We start from the raw sequence: 20703 nt of genomic DNA, 5'->3' as shown, positions 1-20703 counted from the left end.
TCTCAAGCTCCTGGCCTCAAGTGGTTCACTTGCTTTGGCCTCCCAAACTGCTGGGATTACAGGTGTGAGCCACCGTGCCTGGCAGTATTTACCACATTTTGTTTATCCCTTCATCTGCTGATGGACTTTTGGGTTGTTTCCGCCTTTTGACTGTTTTAAATAAAGCTGCTGTAAACATTGGTGTACAAATACTTACTTAAATCCCTGCTTTCAGTTCCTTGGATTACATACTTAGGAGTGGAATTGCTGAGTCATATGTTAATTCTATGTTTAACTTTTTGAGGAACCTCTTGTTGCATTTTGAGTTGATTTTGTATAAGATATGAGGAGTGCTATAATAATTTCCAAACATGTTTTCATTCAGGGTGAAGGCAAATGTTTGTCCCAGGAGAAACCCAGGGCCTCTGGTCTCTTGAAGTCACCTGCCAGTCTGAAAGCCCATACCTGCAAACAGGACTTGAGCAATACCACAGAACTAGCCACAATCAGTAGGGTAAATATTGACATCTTACCTGCAAAAGGGAGGGATTCAGTGAGTGATGGCTTTGTTCAGGAGAATCAGCCAAGATATTTGGATGCCTCTAATGAGTTAGGAGGTATATGCAGTATTTCTCAAGTGGAAGAGGAGATGCTGCAGGACAACACTAAATCCAGTGCCCAGCCTGAAAACCTGATTCCCATGTGGTCCTCTGACATTGTCACTGGGGAAAAGAATGAACCAGTGAAGCCTCTGCAGCCCCTAATCAAAGAACAAAAGCCAAAGGACCAGGTGAGTGATATGCACACATGAGATACTGGTTTCGGAGAGAAGACTGAAAGTGCAGTTACAAATGTGTGGGTTCTGTTGTCATTTTAGGAAAATCAGTAATTCTGTGTATCAGTTTAAACATAGAAGAATATTTGCGTCAAACCAAAAAGAAACCCAGTACCCTATAACAGTCACTCACCATTCCCTCTTGCCCACAACTCGTGGCAACATTTGTCTTTATGGATTTGCCTATTCTGAGGATTTCATATAAATGGAATCATACAATTTATGGCTTTGTGTGTTTGGCTTCTTTTTTTTTTTTTTTTTTTTTTTGAGACAGTTTCACTCTTGTTTCCTAGGCTGGATTGCAATGGCGCGATCTCAGCTCACTGCAACCTCTGCCTCCTGGGTTCAAGCAGTTCTTATGCCTCAGCCTCCTGAGTAGCTGGGATTACAGGCATGCGCCACCACGCCCAGCTAATTTTTTTTTTTTTTTTTTGAGACAGAGTCTCACTCTGTCGCCCAGGCTGGAGTGCAGTGGCGTGATCTCGGCTCACTGCAACCTCCGCCTCCCGGGTTCACACCATTTTCTTGCGTCAGCCTCCCGAGTAGCTGGGACTACAAGCACCCGCCACCACACCTGGCTAATTTTTTTGTATTTTTAGTAGAGACGAGGTTTCACCGTGTTAGTCAGGATGATCTCGATCTCCTGACCTCGTGATCTGCCCATCTCGGCCTCCCAAAGTGCTGGGATTACAGGCATGAGCCACCGCACTCGGCCGATGCCCGGCTACTTTTGTGTTTTTAGTACAGACGGGGTTTCTTCATGTTGGTCAGGCTGGTCTCGAACTCCCGACCTCAGGTGATCAGCCTGCTTTGGCCTCCCAAAGTGCTGGGATTACAGACATAAGCCACTGGGCCTGGCCTGCCTTCTTTTACTTAACCTGATGTTTTCAAGGTTTATCTATGATGTAGGATGTACCAACATTTTATTCCTTTTTTAAAAAAATTTAATTTTTTAATTTTTTGAGACAGGGTCTCTGCTGCTCAGGCTAGCGTGCAGTGGTGCAAACACAGCTCACTGCAGCCTTGACTTCCTGGGCTTAAGTGATCCTCCTGCCTCAGCCTCCTGAGTAGCTGGGACCACAGACATGCCCAGCTAATTTTTTTATTTCTATTTCTTGTAGAGAGATGGGGCCTTGCCATGGCCATGTTGCCCAGGCTGGTCTCAAACTCCTGGGCTCGACAGTCCTCCCAACTTGGCCTCCCAGCGTACTGGGATTATAGGCATGAGTCATTGGACCCTGCCTCATTCCTTTTTATTGCCAAATAATATACTGTATTTGTATTTGTGTGCCTCTGTGTGCGTGTGTGTGTGTGTGTGTGTGTACACACACATATATGTATTTTTTGTTTGTTTGAGTCTCACTCTGTCACCCAGGCTAGAGTACAGTGGCACGATCTCAGCTCACTATAACCTCCGCCTCCTGGGTTCAATGATTCTCGTGCCTCCGTCTCCCAAGTAGCTGGGATTGCAAGTGCATACCACCATGCCCAGCTAATTTTAGTATTTTTAGTAGAGATGGGGTTTCACCATGTTGGCCAGACTGGTCTCAAACTCCTGACCTCAAGTGAATCGCCTGCCTTGGCCTCCCAAAGTGCTGGGATTACAGGTGTGAGCCACCACACCCAGCCTATATATATTTTATTCATCCATTCATCAGTTGATGTACATTTGGGTTGTTTCTACTTTTTAGGTACTTTTGTTTTCTAAGAGGAAGGTTGTATGTGGATAATGTGGCTATGAACACTTGCATACAAGTTTCTGTGTGGACATATATTTTCAGTTCTGTTGAGTATGTACCTAGGGGTAGAATTCCTGGGTCATATGGTAACTCTATGTATTAAACTTTTTGAGAAACTGCAAAATTGTTTTCCAAAACAACCATATAATTTTATTTCTGCCAGCAATATATGAGGGTTCCAGTTTATCTGCATCCATGCTAACACTCGTTACTGTTCATTGTTTTGAACATAGTCATCCTAGTAGGTATGAAGTGGTTGTGATTTGCATCTCCCTAATGACCAATGATGTTGAACATGTTTTTCTTTTTCTTTTTTTTTGAGACAGAGTCTTGCCCTGTCGCCGAAGCTGGAGTGCAGTGGCACAATCTTGGCTCACAGCAACCTCCGCCTCCTGGGTTCAAGTGATTCTCCAGCCTCAGCCTCCCGAGTAGCTGGGATTACAGGCGTGTGCCACCACGCCCAGGTAATTTTTGCAGTTTTTCTAGCAGAGATGGGGTTTTACCATGTTGGTCAGGCTGGTCACGAACTTCTGACCTCAAGTGATCAGCCTGCCTCGACCTCCCAAAGTGCTGGGATTACAGGCGTGAGCCACCGTGCCCAGCCTTGAGCATCTTTTTATATACTTTGGCCAGTATTTCTCCTTTGGAGAAATAATCTATTTGAATTCTTTATTCTAGATACCAGTTACTTATTAGATACAGCATTTGAAAATAGTGTCTCCCGTCCAGGAATGGTGGCTCACGCCTGTAATCCCAGCACTTTGGGAGGCTGAGGCAGGAGGATCCCTTGAGGTCAGGAGTTCAAGACCAGCCTGGCCAACATGGTGAAACCCTGTTTCTACTAAAAATACAAAAATTAGCTGGGCATGGTGGCACGAACCTGTAATTCCAGCTACTCAGGACGCTGAGGCAGGAGAATCGCTTGAACCTGGGAGGCAGAGGTTGTAGTGAGCTGAGATTGACCCAGTGCACTCCAGCGTGGGTGACAGAGCAAGACTCCATCTCAAAAAAACAAAAAAGGAAAATAAAATATTGTCTCCCATCCTCCCCTCCCCACCCCTCTTCCCCTTCTGCAGGGCCTTGCTCTGTTGCTAAGGCTGGAGTGCAGTGATGTGATCTCAGCTCACTGCAGCCTCTGCCTCCTAGGCTCAAGTGATCCTCCAATCTTACCCTCTCGAGTAGCTGGGACTACAGGCATACGCCAGCACGCCTGGCTAATTTTTTCTATTTTTTGTAGGGACAGGGTCTCCCTATGTTGTCTAGGCTGGTCTCAAACTCCTGGCTGGGCTCAAATCATCCTCCCACCTTGGCCTCCAAAGTGCTGTGATTACGGGTGTGAGCCACCTGTGCCTGGCTGAGCATCTAATTAATATGCATCAGACATAGTCCTAAGTACTTTTAGTGTATTCTTTCAGCTAATCCTGAAATAGTAATACAATATGGCTGTGGGTATTAGATCCATTTTTAAATGATGAAACTGGGCTCAGGGAAATTAAGTTTCTCACATAAGACTACATCTAATGCCAAGCTCAATGGTCTTTTTATTGTGCTTTTTAGGGTACATCCAAATAACTGATGTTTACTTGGGAAATAAATTTGTATTAAATTGGAATTCATTTAAAACATTTGTTCATTTTCAGAATGGAAAACCTATGAAAAGTTATGAGGAGATTTTTAAAAATAATTGAATCAAACATCAGTAGTTTTAGATTAACCACAATTTAAGTGATTGAATTAAAACAATTATTTTTATTTGGAGGAAGAGAAAAAAATCAGAACATTTGGATAACTGATGTCGGCATTTTGTCTTTGCCTGTCAACACTGCAAATAAACATTCATTTTGAGAAAGACAACTTCTCATTTTCTTTTTAATTTATTAAAAAATTTTGGCCAGGCACAGTGGCTCACACCTGTAATTCCAGCACTTTGGGAGGCCGAGGCGGGCAGATCATGAGGTCAGAAGATCGAGACCATCCTGGCTAACACAGTGAAACGCCGTCTCTACTAAAAATACAAAAAAAAAAAATTAGCTGGGCGTGGTGGCGGGCACCTGTAGTCCCAGCTACTTGGGAGGCTAAGGCAGGAGAATGGCGTGAACCCAGGAGGAGGAGCTTGCAGTGAGCCGAGATCGCGCCATTGCACTCCAGCCTGGGCGACAGAGCGAGACTCTGTCTCAAAAAAAATTAAATAAAATAATAATTTTTTTTTCTGAGACACTCCTGCTGTGTCACTCAGGCTAGAGGACAGTGGCATGATCACAGCTCACGGTAGCCTTGACCTCCTGGACTCATACAATCCTCTTACCTCAGCCTCCTGGGTAGCTGTGACTACCTGGCATATCACTACATCTGACTTTTTTTTTTTTTTTTTAATGGAGATGGAGGTCTCGCTCTGTTGCTCAGACTGGTCTTGAACTCGTGGCCTCCAGTGGTCTTCCTGACTTGGCTTCCCAGAGTGTTGGGATTACAGGTGTGGGCTACCACACTCAGCTTCTTCTCATTTTCATTTACAATTTTAAAAGTAGGCATGGAGCGTTTGGCCATTTGGATGTTCAAAAGACTTCATTATTTTGTGTTTTTGTGTGTGTTTGCTTCATTTTATAATCATTATTTTTTAACTGTTGCATTATGATTTAATTTCATTGCACAAAAATTTGAAATTGCAACTGCTTTTCTTTTCTTTTTTTTTTTTTTTTTGAGACGGAGTCTCACTCTGTTGCCCAGGCTGGAGTGCAGTGGTGAGATCTCAGCTCACTGCAGCCTCCCCCTCCCGGGTTCAAGCAATTCTTCTACCTCAGCCTTCTGAGTAGCTGGGATTACAGGTGCGTGCCACCATGCCCAGCTAATTTTTGTGTTTTTGTAGAGACGGGGGTTTCACGATGTTGGCCAGGCTGGTCTCGAACTCCTGACCTTGTGATCTGCCTGCCTCAGCCTCCCAAAGTGCTGGGATTACAGGCACAAGCCACCATGCCTGGCCCACTTCTTTTGTTTTCTAAGAGGAAGGTTATGTATACCTCTATATTCAATTCTGGATTGTTATATTTGAACCATATTGTGAACTTTACATTGTGATGGGTCATTTTAGAACTTCCGTGTAACACTTTAAATTGCAATATGGAAACCAGTTTTTAAAACTGAGGAAAGTTTTCATGCTAAAAAACAAAAGCCACTTTTTATGGACAACTTACTTTGGATTACAGTGTACCAGGTTGCTGCTATACTTTAAAATGTCATTTTATTGTTTTTAAGGATCAAGTTGCTGGTGAATGTATTATAGAAAAACAGAGCAGAATCCACCCAGATTTACAGCCACACAACTCTGGGTCTGAACCTTCCCTGTCTCGACAGCGACGGCAAAAGAAGAGAGAACAGACTGAGCACAGAGGGGAAAAGAGACAGGTCGGCAGAGATCTCTTTGCTGTAAGTCATTTTGCTTTGGTTTGGGAGGTGGACTTTGGGAAACTCAATTTCTATTTAGAGCAATTAACAATTGCCAAAAAGGCATGTAAGAAATGCAAGGAACATAATACAGAAGGGTGACAATGGCAAGATGCTAAATAGTAGTTTTCAAATATCAGTGAGTTCGAAGCAGAGTAAGGATTTTATCTTCTCCAGCAAAGATGGACAGATCATTTTGAAAGTTAAAGGAATAGGCTAATGAGGTTAAACCTTTGGCCCCATCTGTATTGTACTGATGAACAGTTCTTTCTTCAGCTTCTCTACAGAATCATGTTGACATCTCATTTCTAGAAATAACTTCAACACGTATCCTCTCCATAACCTTCTTAGATGACTGACTTTTGGCAGAGTCTTTCCAAAAAAATGCAATGTTTTGAAGGTTTTAAGAGCAAACCATGGACAAATACATAGAGAACCTGCTGATAGGGGAACATTGGAAGGGGCTATATATGAAACTGATAATCTTCTTTTTTAATTATTTAAGTTCCAAGAGTCGCCTCCTCGATTTTTGCCTTCTCATCCCATTGTTGGGAAAGTGGATGTCACATCAACACAAAAAGAGGCTGAAAACCAACGTAGAGTGGTCACTGGGTCTGTGAGCAGTTCAAGGAGCAGTGAGATGTCATCATCAAAGGTTTGTGGGAACATATGCTGGATTTTTAAAAACCTTATAACCAGACGTGGTGGATCATGCATGTAATCCCAGCGCTTTGGGAGGCTGAAGCAAGAGGATCAATTGAGTCCAAGAGTTCAAGACTGGCCTGGGCAATATAGTGAGACCTTGTCTCTACAAAAAATTTAAAAATTAGCGAAATGTGGTGGCATGTGCCTATAGTCCCAGCTACTCATGAGGCCGAGGTGGGAGGATGGCTTGAACCCAAAAGGCGGAGGTTAAGGTGAGCCGAGATCGTGCCACTGTACTTCAGCCTGGGTGACAGAGCAATAACCTGTCTTAAAGCAGAAACCCTCCAAAACCTTCTTAGAAAGCTTTTTGTTTGTAAAGTCTTGTGTATATTATGAAGTTTTGTATTAAAACATCTTAGCTCTGCTTCTTGCCAAACACTGGAAGGAACAGATGGGACAGATGTGATCTCAGCAGAATCTTTTTTTTTTTTTGAGATGGAGTCTTGCTCTGTTGCCCAGGCTGGAGTGCAGTGGCACAATCTTGGCTCACTACAATCTCCGCCTCCTGGGTTCAAGCAATTCTCCTGCCTCAGCCTCCTGAGTAGCTGGAACTACAGGTGCCAGCCACCATGCTCGGCTAATTTTTGTCTTTTAGTAGAGATAGGGTTACACCATTTGGCCAGGCTTGTCTTAAACTCCTGACCTCAGATGATCCACCTGCCTTGGCCTCCCAAAGTGCTAGGATTACAGGTTTGAGCCACCGCACCCGGCCTCAGCAGAATCTTTGATTGAAATGGACAGATTCTGTGGTTTCAGAGATGGTCACTTCCAGTGAATTAAAGAAACCAAGTAGGCCGGGTGCGGTGGCTCACGCCTGTAATCCCAGCACTTTGGGAGGCCGAGGTGGGCAGATCACAAGGTCAGGAGATCGAGACCATCCTGGCTAACACAGTGAAACCCCATCTCTACTAAAAATACAAAAATAAAATTAGCCGGGCTTGGTGGCGGGCGCCTGTAGTCCCAGCTACTCGAGAGGCTGAGGCAGGAGAATGGCGTGTACCTGGGAGGCAGAGCTTGCAGTGAGCTGAGATCGGGCCACTGCACTCCAGCCTGGGCTACAGAGCGAGACTGCATCTCAAAAAAAAAGAAACCAAGTAGATTCCGAATATGGCAAATGTGAAAGTCCCCATTTGCCCTTCCAAAAATGAGCACCTCCCAGAAACGAGGGCTGTGATCATTGTGATCATTTTTCACTAGTAGCTATAACCCTGCTGTGGGCTGGTTTCCAATGGACACTCCTCTAAGTCCAGCGCAAGACCTTTTTTTTTTTGGTCTTGCCGTGTCACCCAGGCTGGAGTAAGACCTTTTTCTTTTTTTTTTTTTTTTTGAGATGGAGTCTTGCTCTGTCACCCAGGCTGGAGTGCAATGGCGCGATCTCAGCTCATTGCAACCACCGCCTCCCAGGTTCAAGCAATTCTCCTGCCTCAGCCTCCCGAGTAGCTGGGATTACAGGCACGCACCACCATGCTCGGCTAATTTTTGTATTTTTAGTAGAGACGGGGTTTCACCATGTTGGCCAGTCTGGCCTCGAACTCCTGACCTGGTGATCTGCCCACCCCAGCCTCCCAGAGTGCTGGGATTACAAGTGTGAGCCACCGCATCCAGCTGAGACCTTTTTCTTAATGCTGAATGATACATCATGGATTGTAGGTGTTATAAAAATAGCAAGTAGGAATGGAAGTGACTCTGTGACTTTCTTTTAAAGGATCGACCATTATCAGCCAGAGAGAGGAGGCGACTAAAGCAGTCACAGGAAGAAATGTCCTCTTCAGGTAAAGTTGACTTCTTTTCTTCATCTAATTGGCAGTTAGGGGTATGGTTCGTGGACAGAAACACTGGTTCTAACTATGAGAGGTTGAAACTTTCCAGCAGCAGTAAAACATGTAGGAAATCGAGTTGGAAAAGATTTTGAAATTTCTTAGTCAAGTCTTTTAAGAAATCATCATAGGGTGTTGAATCTGGTTCAAATATCAGAGGAAGGGGATATTAAAGAAATAACAAGAGGGCTTTGAGTGGCAGTAAGTCCTGGGAGGTTTCAGACCAGAAATCAAGTGAATGTTTAACTTTTTTCCATGTCCAGTGTCCACTGGTCAGTGAATTGCTCCCATCTTAGGAACAGAGGGAGGTTGCTTGGGGAGTGGTGCTGCCGTAGGCTGAGGGCTATCATTCTTTTTATTATTTTTTAAAGATAGTACTAGCAGTTTCCATTTATTGAATGCTGACCATGTCTTAGGCATTATGGTAAACATATTAAGGGTATTATCTCATTTCACATTTACAGTACTGCCAAAATATGCAGCATTATCCTCATTTTGCAGCTAAGGAAACAGAGGCTCTGAGGAGTTAAGTAACTTGCCCAAGGTCACAGAGCTGGTGGACCTAGAGCTAAGATTTCAACTGAGGTGTCAGACACCAGAGAAATGATAAATATGCTGTTTGACTTACTTTTGGGCTAGCTCTTGCTGGGGTATGTTCCATACCAAATACAAAGCCCTTTTCAACTGGGGCAGCCCACCACAAACAACTACTGGGGATGTTTGCCTTTTCAGGCCCTTCAGTGAGGAAAGCATCTCTGAGTGTAGCAGGGCCAGGAAAACCCCAGGAGGAAGACCAGCCCTTGCCTGCCCGACGGCTCTCCTCTGACTGCAGCGTCACTCAGGTGCATTACGTACTCCTAAGAGAGAAGGTAGACAGTCTACATCTGGCAGGCCTAATGCAGTAAACCTTTTAAATGTCAGCTCCATTTATTTTTGGGACAGGGCCAGCTTGTTATATCTTTTCACTCTTGATAAAGAAAGGAACTGGTAAATAATAGTCAAAAGGATTATGATTGACCTATTAAGGGAATAAATTTTTCAGGTACTCTTGTAAACAATTGATAGCCTAATTAAAAATATTTCATAGGTTGGTCTTAACAGGACTTCCTGGCCTGATGCAGTGGCTCACGCTTATAATACTAGTACTTTGGGAGGCCAAGGTGAGAAGATTGCTTTAGCCCAGGAGTTTGAGATCAATCTGGGCAACATAGTTGGACCCTGTCTCTAAGAAAAAAAAACTACCTGGCAAGGTGGCGCACACCTGTAGTCCCAGCCACTCAGGAGGCTGAGGTGGAAGGATCGCTTGAGCCCAAGAGGTTGAGGCTACAGTGAGTTGTGTTCACACCACTGTGCTTTAGCCTGGGTGACAGAGCAAGACTCTGTCTCAAAAATATAAATAAATAAATAAGTAAATAAATAACAGAACTTTCTAAGGGCTTGCACTAGGCAGCACTTTGCTCAATCTGCTGTGATACCAACATACCCATCTGTGTCGCCAGATTTGAGTCTCACTTGCTAATCATTCCTCAGTTTCTTATTTGTGTCAATGTAGTTTACCTTCTTGCCTGTAGATGATGTAGGGACACCATCTGGTGGCTAAATGGGTAATTACTAGGTTTCTAACCCATGTTCACCTCTCTGTATAATACTCTGGGAATTCTTCCTGTTCTTTGAAAGTATTGGACGTATTATTTCTTTAACTATATCATTTAGTTATTTCACTAATAGAGGCTGCCTTCCATATCTCAGAGTTGTAAGGTTTATGTGTATTTTTAGGTGATCCTTTAAAGCACTTTAACAGTCTCACATTAAGAGCAAGCTGAAGCTGGACATGGTGGCTTGTGGGTGTTATCTCAGCTACTTGGGAGGCCAAGGAAGGAGGATTGCTTGAGCCCAGGAGTTTGTGGCCAGCCTGGACAACATAGTGACACCCCTGTATCCAAAAAAAAAAAAAAAGACAAGCTGAGTTTGCCTAGGTAATTTAAAATGCCAACATTCCTATAGAACAAGCCTTCTGCTTAGGAGTTGATAAACCAGAACTAGCCATCCACTGTCCTCTGGAAATTTCTTCACAGCTGAGACTCTCCAGGACCTTTGTAAAACTTCACCTTGGCCAGGCGCGGTAGCTCATGCCTGTAATCCCAGCACTTTGGGAGGCTGAGGCAGGCGGATCATGAGGTCAAGAGTTGGAGACCAGCCTGGCCAACATGGTGAAACCCTGTCTCTACTAAAAATACAAAAATTAGCTGGGTGTTGTGGCACGTGCCTGTAATCCCAGCTACTCGGGAGGCTGAGGCAGGAAAATCACTTGAACCAGAGAGTCGGAAGTTGCTGTGAGCCGAGATCGTGCCACTGCACTCTAGCCTGGTGACAGAGCAAGACTCTGTCTCAAAAAAACACAAAAATCAAAACAAAAAAAACCAAACAAAATAAAAAACTTCATCTGATGTTCTTCAGTTATTCTTGTGAACTTTATGAGTGAACTGGGATATCACGGGTAAAATCACTTCAATGTTTTTTTCTTTTTGCCACAAATCATATGGGAACAATTTTTGTATTTGTTAGATTCTCCTATTGCACCTAGGAACGTATTGTGTCTAGTTGTTGCATCTAAGACTGGTTCAAGTATCACATTCTGGTTGTGTTGTCATGTAGAATTTTAATTCTTCCAAACATTTAATAGGAAAGGAAACCGATTCATTGTCTGTCTGAGGATGAGTTAAGTTCTTCTACAAGTTCAACTGATAAGTCAGATGGGGATTACGGGGAAGGGTAAGTTCTTGTTTTTCTGTCTCCCTTTATAAACTATTTCTGTTTTAATGAATATTAAATGTGCATTTTCAGTAGTATTCAGATCTCTAGTATTCCCACTGATAAAATTATAAATGGTTTGTGGCATATGCTGGAGCTAAAAGTGTCTCTTCTTTTTTTTTTTTTTTTGAGACGGAGTTTTGCTCTTGTTGCCCAGGCTGGAGTGCAGTGGCATGATCTCGGCTCACTGCAACCTCTGCCTCCTGGGTTCAAGTGACTCTTCTGCCTCAGCCTCCCTAGTAGCTGGGATTACAGGCATGCGCCACCACGCCTGGCTAATTTTGTATTTTTAGTAGAAACAGGGTTTCTCCATGTTGGTCAGGCTGGTCTTGACTTCTGACCTCAGGTGATCTGCCCGCCTCAGCCTCCCTAAGTGCTGAGATTACAGGTGTGAACCACTGCGCCTGGCCAAAAATGTCTCTTCTATGCACACGTCTGATTTTCTTTTTTTTTTTTGAGGCGGAGTCTTGCTCTGTCACCCAGGCTGGAGTGCAGTGGCACGATCTCGGCTTGCTGCAACCTTTGCCTCCTGGGTTTAAGCAATTCTCCTGCCTCAGCCTCCCGAGTAGCTGGGACTATGGGCACGTACCACCACGCCCCGCTAATTTTTTGTATTTTTAGTGGAGACGGGGTTTCACCGTATTAGCCAGGATGGTCTCGATCTCCTGACCTTGTGATCCACCTGCCTCGGCCTCCCGAAGTGCTGGGATTATAGGCCTGAGCCACCATGCCTGGCCACACATCTGATTTTCCTTCAGAATTCTTAAAGAATGTCTTCTTAGATGTGTAGATACATAGTTTTCATCAGATTTAGAAAAACTTTCACTGGCCAGGTGCAGTGGCTCACGCCTGTAATCCCGGCACTTTGGGAGGCTGAGGCGGGCGGATCACTTGGGGCCAGGAGTTCAAGACCAGCCTGGCCAACATGGTGAAACCCTGTCTCTACTAAAAATTCAAAAAAGTTAGCTGGGCGTGGTGGCACATGTCTGTAATCCCAGCTACTCAGAAGGCTGAGGCAGGAGAATCACTTGAACCCAGAAGGCGGAGATTGCAATGAGCCTAGTGAGATCATGCCACTGTACTCCAGCCTTGGCGACAGAGCAAGACTCTAAAAAAAGAATAAAGAGGCCGGGCGCGTTGGCTCACGCCTGTAATCCCAGCACTTTGGGAGGCCGAGGCAGGCAAATCATGAGGTCAGGAGATCGAGACTATCCTGGCTAACACGGTGAAACCCCGTCTCTACTAAGAATACAAAAAAAATTAGCTGGGTGTGGTGGTAGGCACCTGTAGTCCCAGCTACTCGAGAGGCTGAGGCAGGAGAATGGCGTGAACCCAGGAGGTGGAGCTTGCAGTGAGCCGAGATTGTGCCCGTGCACTCCAGCCTGGGTGACAGAGTGAGACTCTGTCAAAAAAAAAAAAAAAGAATAAAGAAAAACTTTGGCCATTATTTCGCTCTGTGCTCAGGCTGAAGTGCAGTGGCACAATCTCCGCTCACTGCAAGCTCCGCCTCCCGGGTTCACACCATTCTCCTGACTCAGCCTCCCAAGTAGCTGGGACCACAGGCATCCGCCACCATGCCCGGCTACTTTTTTGTATTTTTTTAGTAGAGATGGCATTTCACCGTGTTAGCCAGGATGGTCTCGATCTCCTGACCTCGTGATCCGCCCACCTCGGCCTCCCAAAGTGCTGGGATTACAGGCGTGAGCCACCATGCCCCGCCTGGCCATTATTTCTTCATATTTTTTTTTGGACTTCTTCCTGCCCTCTTGGGGATTCCAATTACATGTATATTAGGCTCCTTAAATATGTGCCACAGCTCACTGATGCTCTGTTTATTTTTACTTTTTAAAAATATATTTTATTTTATTTATTTATTTTTTGAGACAGAGTCTAACTCTGTCATCTAGACTGGAGTGCAGTGGCATGATTTTGGCTCACTGCAACCTCTGCCTCCTGAGTTCAAGGTATTCTCCTGTCTCAGCCCCGCCGAGTAGCTGGGATTACAGGCACTCGCCCAGCTACATTTTTGTATTTTTGGTAGAGACTGGGTTTCACCATATTGGCAAGGCTGGTCTCGAACTCCTGACCTCAGGTGATCCGCCCACCTCGGCCTCCCAGACTGCTGGTATTACAGGCATGAGCCACTGCACCTGGCCTATTTTTACTTTTTTTCTGTTTCACATTTCATAGATTCTATTGCTATGTCTTTGAGTTCATTAATCTTTTCTTCTGCAGTGTCTAATCTGTTAATCCTATCCCGTGTATTTAATATATTGTATCTTTCATTTCTAGAAATTTGATTTGGGTCTTTTTTTAATGTCTTTGTGTCTCTCCTTAACATGTTCATGTTTTCTTCTACCTTGGCCATATGGAAGATGTTTATACTACCCATTTTAATGTCCTCATTTATTAATTCTATCAGTCGTGTCACTTTTGGATATGTTTCTATTAACTGATTTCTTTCTCTTCACAAATGTATGATATTTTCCTGCTTCTTTGCCCATCTGGTTATTTTTGATGGGATGCTAGACACTGAATTTTACCTCATTGGAAGCTGGTATTTTGTGTTTCTTTAAATATTCTTGAGCTTTGTACTTGAGTATAGTTAAGTTACTTTGAAGTAGGCAGAATTTGTACACAGAATCTAGGGCTGTTTCTTTTAGACTGTCTCCAAGGTTCCTGTCTCACTTTCTAGTGACTCTAGTTGTTCTGTAGGCCCATAAGATTGTGAGTTCTCTTGTACTTTGATCTGCCCATGGCCTGCTCTTAGGCTTAAAGGTGTTGACTCTTCTCCAAGATCTGCCTGCAGATTTTGTTTATTCTGCATTGCCTTTACGTTGTTGAGTTTTGTATTTTTTCTAGAGTTTATAGTTGTTATTTGTGGAAGGGTCAGGTCAGTCTGTAGGAGCTTACTTGGACATTTCAAAGGATAATTCCTGAAAGGTCGTTTTGCACGTAATTTTTTAATGAAAAATTCTCATGAAGCCAATTAAATAACAAAGGGATATTTTTTTCCCCCAGGAAAGGTCAGACAAATGAAATTAATGCCTTGGTACAATTGATGACTCAGACCTTGAAACTGGATTCTAAAGAGAGCTGTGAAGATGTCCCAGTAGCAAACCCAGTGTCAGAATTCAAACTTCATCGGAAATATCGGGACACACTGATACTTCATGGGAAGGTTGCAGAAGAGGCAGAGGAAATCCATTTTAAAGAGCTACCTTCAGGTGATCAGCTTATTATTATTTTTTGTTTTTTAGACAGAGTCTCACTCTGTCACCCAGGCTGGAGTGCAGTAGTGTGATCTTGGCTCACTGCAACCTTTGCCTCCCGGGTTCAAGCGATTCTCCTGCTTCAGCCTCCCAAGTAGCTGGGACTACAGGCATGCACCACCATGCCCGGGTAATTTTTGTATTTTTGGTAGAGGCGGGGTTTCACCATTTGGCCAGGCTGGTATTGAACTCCTGACTTCAGGTGATCCTCCCACCTTGGCCTCCCAAAGTGTTGGGATTACAGGTGTGAGCCACCACGCCTGGCCTAGTTTATTCTTTTACAGCAAACTGGAGAGCATGTGTTTATTGGAGAACTGTGTCAAAACAAGGAACTAATGCCTATAAATTTTTTTGTGTTTTTAAAATTATTTCATTTGCATATCTCCATAAAAGGTATATCCTGTGTTTTGCAACAGAGGTATTCCTGAAAAGTTACATGAAAATTAATTTTTAAAAATAAATAAATAGATAAATGTTTGTGGTTTTTCATGTGACTTTTCTTCAAGTTAGACAGTTGTGGTGTTTTTTAGGTTTAAGAGATGGTAGTGAAGCTTAAGTTCATATGTAAATTTTAAGTCATTAAACCAAACTCTTGTCAGAGGGAAAAAAGAATGTCAGTATAACAAGATTTTTTAAAAAACAGGCCTGCTGGGTACGGTGGCTCATGCCTATACTTTGGGAGGCTGAGGAGGGCAGATTGCTTGAGTCCAAGAGTTTGAGACCAGCCTGGGCAACATGATGAAAACTTGTGTCTACAAAAAATACAAAAATTAGCCAGGCATAGTGGCTCATGCCTGTAGTCCCAGCTACTCAGGCGGCTGAGGTAAGAGGATTTCTTGAACCCAGGAGGTTGAGGCTGCAGTGAGCCATGAGCATGCCACTGCACTCCAGCCTGAGCAACAGAGCAAGATCCTGTCTCAAAAAATCAGATGAAATGAAATAAAAATAAAATAATAAAATAAAATACCAAAAAAAAAAAAAAAAAAAAAAAAGGCCTGGTGTGGTATAATCATGCCTGTAATCTCATTGCGTTGGGAGGCCAAGGTGGGAGGATTGCTTGAGGCCAGGAGTTCAAGACCAACCGGGACAACATAGACCCCATCACTGCAAAAAATTTAAGAATTAGTTGGACATGGTAGTGCATTCCTGTAGTTCTGGCTACTTGGGAGGCTGAGGCAGGGTGATTGCTTGAGCCCAGGAATTAGAGGCTATAGTGAGCTATGGTCACACTGCACTACATCCCTATGACAGTGCAAGACCCTGTCACTTAAAAAAAAAAAATAGGCCGGGTGCAGTGGCTCATGCCTGTAATCCCAGCACTTTGGGAGGCTGAGGTGGGTGGATCACGAGGTCAGGAGATCAAGACCATCCTGGCTAACACAGTGAAACCCTGTGTCTACTAAAAATACAAAAAATTAGCTGGGTGTGGTGGTGGGCCCCTGTAGTCCCAAATAGTCAGGAGGCTGAGGCAGGAGAATGGCATGAACCTAGGGGGTGGAGCTTGCAGTGAGCTGAGATCGTGCCACTGCACTCCAGCCTGGGCAACAGAGCAAGACTCCGTCTCAAAAATAAAATAAATAAATAAAATAAAACACAAAATTTAAAAAAATTGCAGTGTTCTTGCTATAGTGGTAAAAGTGTTTATTTTTCCCTTTGTCTTTGTTGTTGCCTTTTAGCTATTATGCCAGGTTCTGAAAAGATCAGGAGACTAGTTGAAGTCTTGAGAACTGATGTAATTCGTGGCCTGGGAGTTCAGCTTTTAGAGCAGGTGTATGATCTTTTGGAGGAGGAGGATGAATTTGATAGAGAGGTGAGTGTCTCATTAACTGTATCAAGATGCTTATGTTATAGAATTTTTTAAACAACCTTTTGAAATATAAATCACACATAACAATTCACTCATCTAAAGTGTACAATTCAGTGGTTTTTAATGTGTTTACAACGTTGTACAGTCATTACCACAATCGATACTAGAACATTTTCATTACGCCCCAAGAAACCCTGCATCTGTTAGCAGTCACTCCCCATGGTCCGCACTGCCAAATCTGAAGTCTTGAAGATTTATTTTTATATTTTCTTCTAAGAGTTTTTTTGGTTTCAGCCCTTTTAGGTCTTGGACACTTTTTTTTTTTAAGGAAAATTTAAACTTTAGCTTGGGCATGGTGGCTCACGCCTGTAATCACAGCACTTTAGGAGGCTGAGGTGGGTGGATCACCTGAGGTCAGGAGTACCAGACCAGCCTGGCCAACGTGGTGAGTGGTGAAAACTCATCTCTACTAAAAATACAAAAATTAGCTGGGCATGGTGCCACGCACCTGTAATCCCAGCGGCAGGGGAGGCTGAGGCAGGAGAATTGTTTGAACCTAGGAGGCGGAGGTTGCAGTGAGCTGAGATTACGCTACTGCACTCTAGCCTGGGTGACAGAGCAAGACTGTCTCAAAAAAAATAAACTCTATTACCTATTACCTAAAACATGAGAACTATGTACATTCTAAATAAAAAATTTAGAAATTACAGTGCCAGCAGTTAAATGTGAATCATACTCAAGAATTTCTATATTGGTAGTTTTCTTTTTTTTAAATGAAATTTCATTTTATTCTGATAAAGACTAATGTATGCCTAATCACCTAGTGATAATCCATAAGTTTGGTAATTCACAACATTTTTAGAAAGCACATAATATTAACATTCAAATAAAGCATTATAGAAAGTTTTATAAAGAATGAAGTGCTAGTTGAGCAGGGATGGGTGGGACAAAAAGAAAAGAATGAAGTGTTTACTATAATTCTTTTTTTTTTTTTTTTTTATGAGACGGAGTCTCGCTCTGTCACCTAGGCTGAGTGCAGTGGTGCGATCTCAGCTCACTGTTAGCTCTGCCTCCCTGGTTCACGCCATTCTCCTGCCTCAGCCTCCCGAGTAGCTGGGACTACAGGTGCCCGCCACTACGCTCGGATAATGTTTTGTATTTTTAGTAGAGGCTGGGTTTCACTGTGTCAGCCAGGATGGTCTCGATCTCCTGACCTCATGATCTGCCCACCTCGGCCTCCCAAAGTGCTGGGATTACAGGCGTGAGCCACCAGGCCCGGCCTGCTATAATTCTTTTTAAAAACCTTGGTTCATCTTGAAAGATCGATGGATTTTTAAAATATCAGAAGAAAAGGAAAATAAATTCCCCCCCGCCAAAAATACATAAGAACCACTTACTGGCACTTGTATTTTAAGTACCTGGGAAAAAACAGGACAGATTTTTAAAGGCAATTAATAACAGCTGTTACAAGGGCTTGTTTCATTTGATTTAGCACCAAGTAAAATAAGAGTAAATATGCCACGGAAGACATAGTCGGGTTTTTCCTCCACTTCTCATATTGCCCCACTTCTCATATTGCCCCACTTCTCCTACCAGACCACACAGTACATCAGCAACCATCCTTGTTGCCCCACTAAGGAATCACTTTAGATTCCAATTTTTAAATGGCTGGTCAGATGACACCAGTAGAGTTCTTTCCCCTTAAGATAAGGTGGCAGTGAATGCTAACAGGTATCAATTTCTTTGATCAGAAACAAACAACTCCTTCAGGAAATTAACTTACTTTCCTGATCCTTGTTAACCTATCATGTAAATTCTTTTTATTGGCACACCTGTTTACTAATTATGATTGATTGCTATTTTTGGCAAAGGAACATTCCCCAGGCATGCCTGAGCTATTTACTAATGACGAAGTGTGCTTACTTTACATAGTGCCATGGGTTTTCTCTTTTTCTTTTATTTTTGGGAGGGGTGTACAATACCTTGTTATTTATCAGGGCAGATCTCATACATTGGATCAAAAAGAGAAACTGGTAAGTAGATCGTAAAACACATTTCTTAACCTGAGTAACATCTGTAAACACAGACTTTAACTACATTTTGTTGAAAAATTCATTCAACTTTGGTGCTTATCCAAGAACTTATAATGTCAATTTCTGACATAAATAATAACCCTCAGTACATATGTATTTTCAAAAGAAAACAAGTGATCTTAAAGTAATATTTTTATCTATGCTAATTGTTACATTTTTATAGCAAATTGGAAATTCTGAGTAAACTGAAAGTGTGTTTAACACCAAAATAAATTTCGCTCTAACAAATGTTTTAAAAGTTTAGACATCTCTGATGTTTTTGAAGATAACTGGATAAAACACACTAGATGATTTCAAAAGATGAATCTTAGTATCTGTCTCATTTGACACTTCCTTAGTATTCAGAATAAAATTAGTAGAAATAAAAGTAGTATACTTTTCAAAGAATTCATATATACTGGAAGTCTTAGGAAAAGCAGCTTCTAAATGGAAGGCCTAGGAGGTTTGCTCATCTTACTCGTTTCTCCTCATGGAGTAACTGAAGAGCTTTCTGGCTTGTTTGTGGAATTTTAGTTGGTAGGAAAGCATATACACAGGGCCAAATCCTCTTGGTTTCTGTTCTGGAGAATGTTTCCATTACCCCTTTTTCTTTGGTAATATTCTAAGACTGGCTTTGTTTCAGTTCACAAGCCTTTAGTCTCTTGATATCCATCTCTGGTTTATCATCCTCTTGCTGAATGAGAGGCTCCCCAGTCAGATCATCAATGCCAACAGTTTTGGGAGGGTTGAATTCAATGTTGTAGACTTGGCCACTGGTGGGATGAATTGTACTGGTAGTTTTGATTAAACTCTCTACTCTGATATAACTGTTCTTTTTTTTTTTTTTTTTGAGACGGGGTCTCACTGTGTCACCCAGGCTGGGGTGCAGTGGTGCGATCTCGGCTCACCTCCACCTCCCAGGTTCAAGCGATTCTTCTGCCTCAGCCTCCCTAGTAGCTGGGACTACAAGTGTGTGCCACCACACATGGCTAATTTTTGTATTTTTAGTAGGGACAGGGTTTCACCATGTTGGCCAGGATGGTCTCGATCTTTTTTTTTTTTTTTGAGTTGGAGTCTCACTCTGTTACCTAGCAGGCTGGAGTGCAGTGGCATGATATTGGCTCACCACAACCTCCGCCTCCTGGGTTCAAGCAATTCTCCTGCCTCAGCCTCCCGAGCAGCTGGGATTACAGGCACCCGCCACCACACCTGGCTAATTTTTGTATATTTAGTAGAGATGGGGTTTCACCATTTTGGCCAGGCTGGTCTTGAACTCCTGACCTCGTGATCCACCCGCCTCGGCCTCCCAAAATGCTGGGATTACAGGCATGAGCCACCGCGCCTGGCCTGTGGTCTCGATCTCTTGACCTTATGATCCACATGCCTTGGCCTCCTCAAGTGCTGGGATTACAGGCGTGAACCACTATGCCTGGCCAACTGTTCTCTCTTTATATATTATTTTTATATATATTATCTTTACATTTGTAAGGTTACCTTTCCGTGTGTGGATCACACACACGGATGAGTACTGAGGCTTGAATGCAAAAGTGAATTCTTTGCCACTTTTATTACATTTATAACGTTTGTGACCTATGTGAGTCTTCCAATGTTGTGTTAGCTATGAAGTACAACTGAAGACTTTGCCACATTTTTGCATCTGTAAGGTGTGCAGTGAATTCTCTTCAGTATGAATCTTCCAATGTCATGCAAGGTGTAAATTTTGATTCACCTTGCCACATGAATTACACTTGTAAGGTCTCTCTCCAGTATGAATTATCTGATGGTTGATTAGGTATAACTTGTGTCCGAAGACCTTGCCGCATTCACTATATTTGTAAAGTTTCTCTCCAGTATGGATTAGAAGATGGGCCATAAGTCCTGAATGCTTGCTAAATGCTTTCAATGTTTGTTACATTTGTAAGGCTTCTCTGTACTATGAATTATTTGATGCCGTGCAATTGACCAAAGACCTTGCCACATTCATTACGTGTGTAAGGTTTTTCTGCAGTATGACTTCTCTGTTGAGTGAGGGAAAATTTGTGCCTGAAGTTCTTGTACACTCATTACATTTGTAAGGTTTTTCTCCAGAATGGATTACAAGATGGGCACTAAGTCCTGAACACTCTTTAAATGCTTTACCACATTCGTTACATTTGCGAGGCCTCTCTCCAGTATGAATTCTTTGATGTTGTGCGAGGTTTGAATTGCTGTTAAACACCTTGTGACAG

At 43.0% G+C, this 20703-nt stretch overlaps 1 protein-coding gene across 18 annotated transcripts in view; it reads left to right on the top strand.

Annotated features, from left to right (window-relative positions):
• The window catches only part of NEK4 (NIMA related kinase 4), a 61260-nt gene that overhangs the window by 18168 nt on the left and 22389 nt on the right, over nt 1–20703 (top strand). For 5 of the 18 annotated variants that reach the window (XM_055110042.2, XM_055110045.2, XM_055110047.2 and 2 more), the window contains exons 7-15: nt 365–769; nt 2880–3017; nt 5803–5973; nt 6497–6646; nt 8402–8468; nt 9246–9382; nt 11197–11285; nt 14346–14551; nt 16273–16406. In XM_055110042.2, the coding sequence (XP_054966017.1) occupies nt 365–769; nt 2880–3017; nt 5803–5973; nt 6497–6646; nt 8402–8468; nt 9246–9382; nt 11197–11285; nt 14346–14551; nt 16273–16406 (1497 nt within the window). The other 13 variants (XM_055110044.2, XM_003818750.5, XM_055110048.2 and 10 more) reach the window with 7 other exon arrangements.

The sequence above is a fragment of the Pan paniscus genome, chromosome 2, assembly GCF_029289425.2.
Source record: "Pan paniscus chromosome 2, NHGRI_mPanPan1-v2.0_pri, whole genome shotgun sequence".
Taxonomy (NCBI): Eukaryota; Metazoa; Chordata; class Mammalia; order Primates; family Hominidae; genus Pan; species Pan paniscus.
The sequence above is the reverse complement of the archived record's forward strand: the minus strand, read 5'-3'. Positions and strand labels throughout refer to the sequence as shown.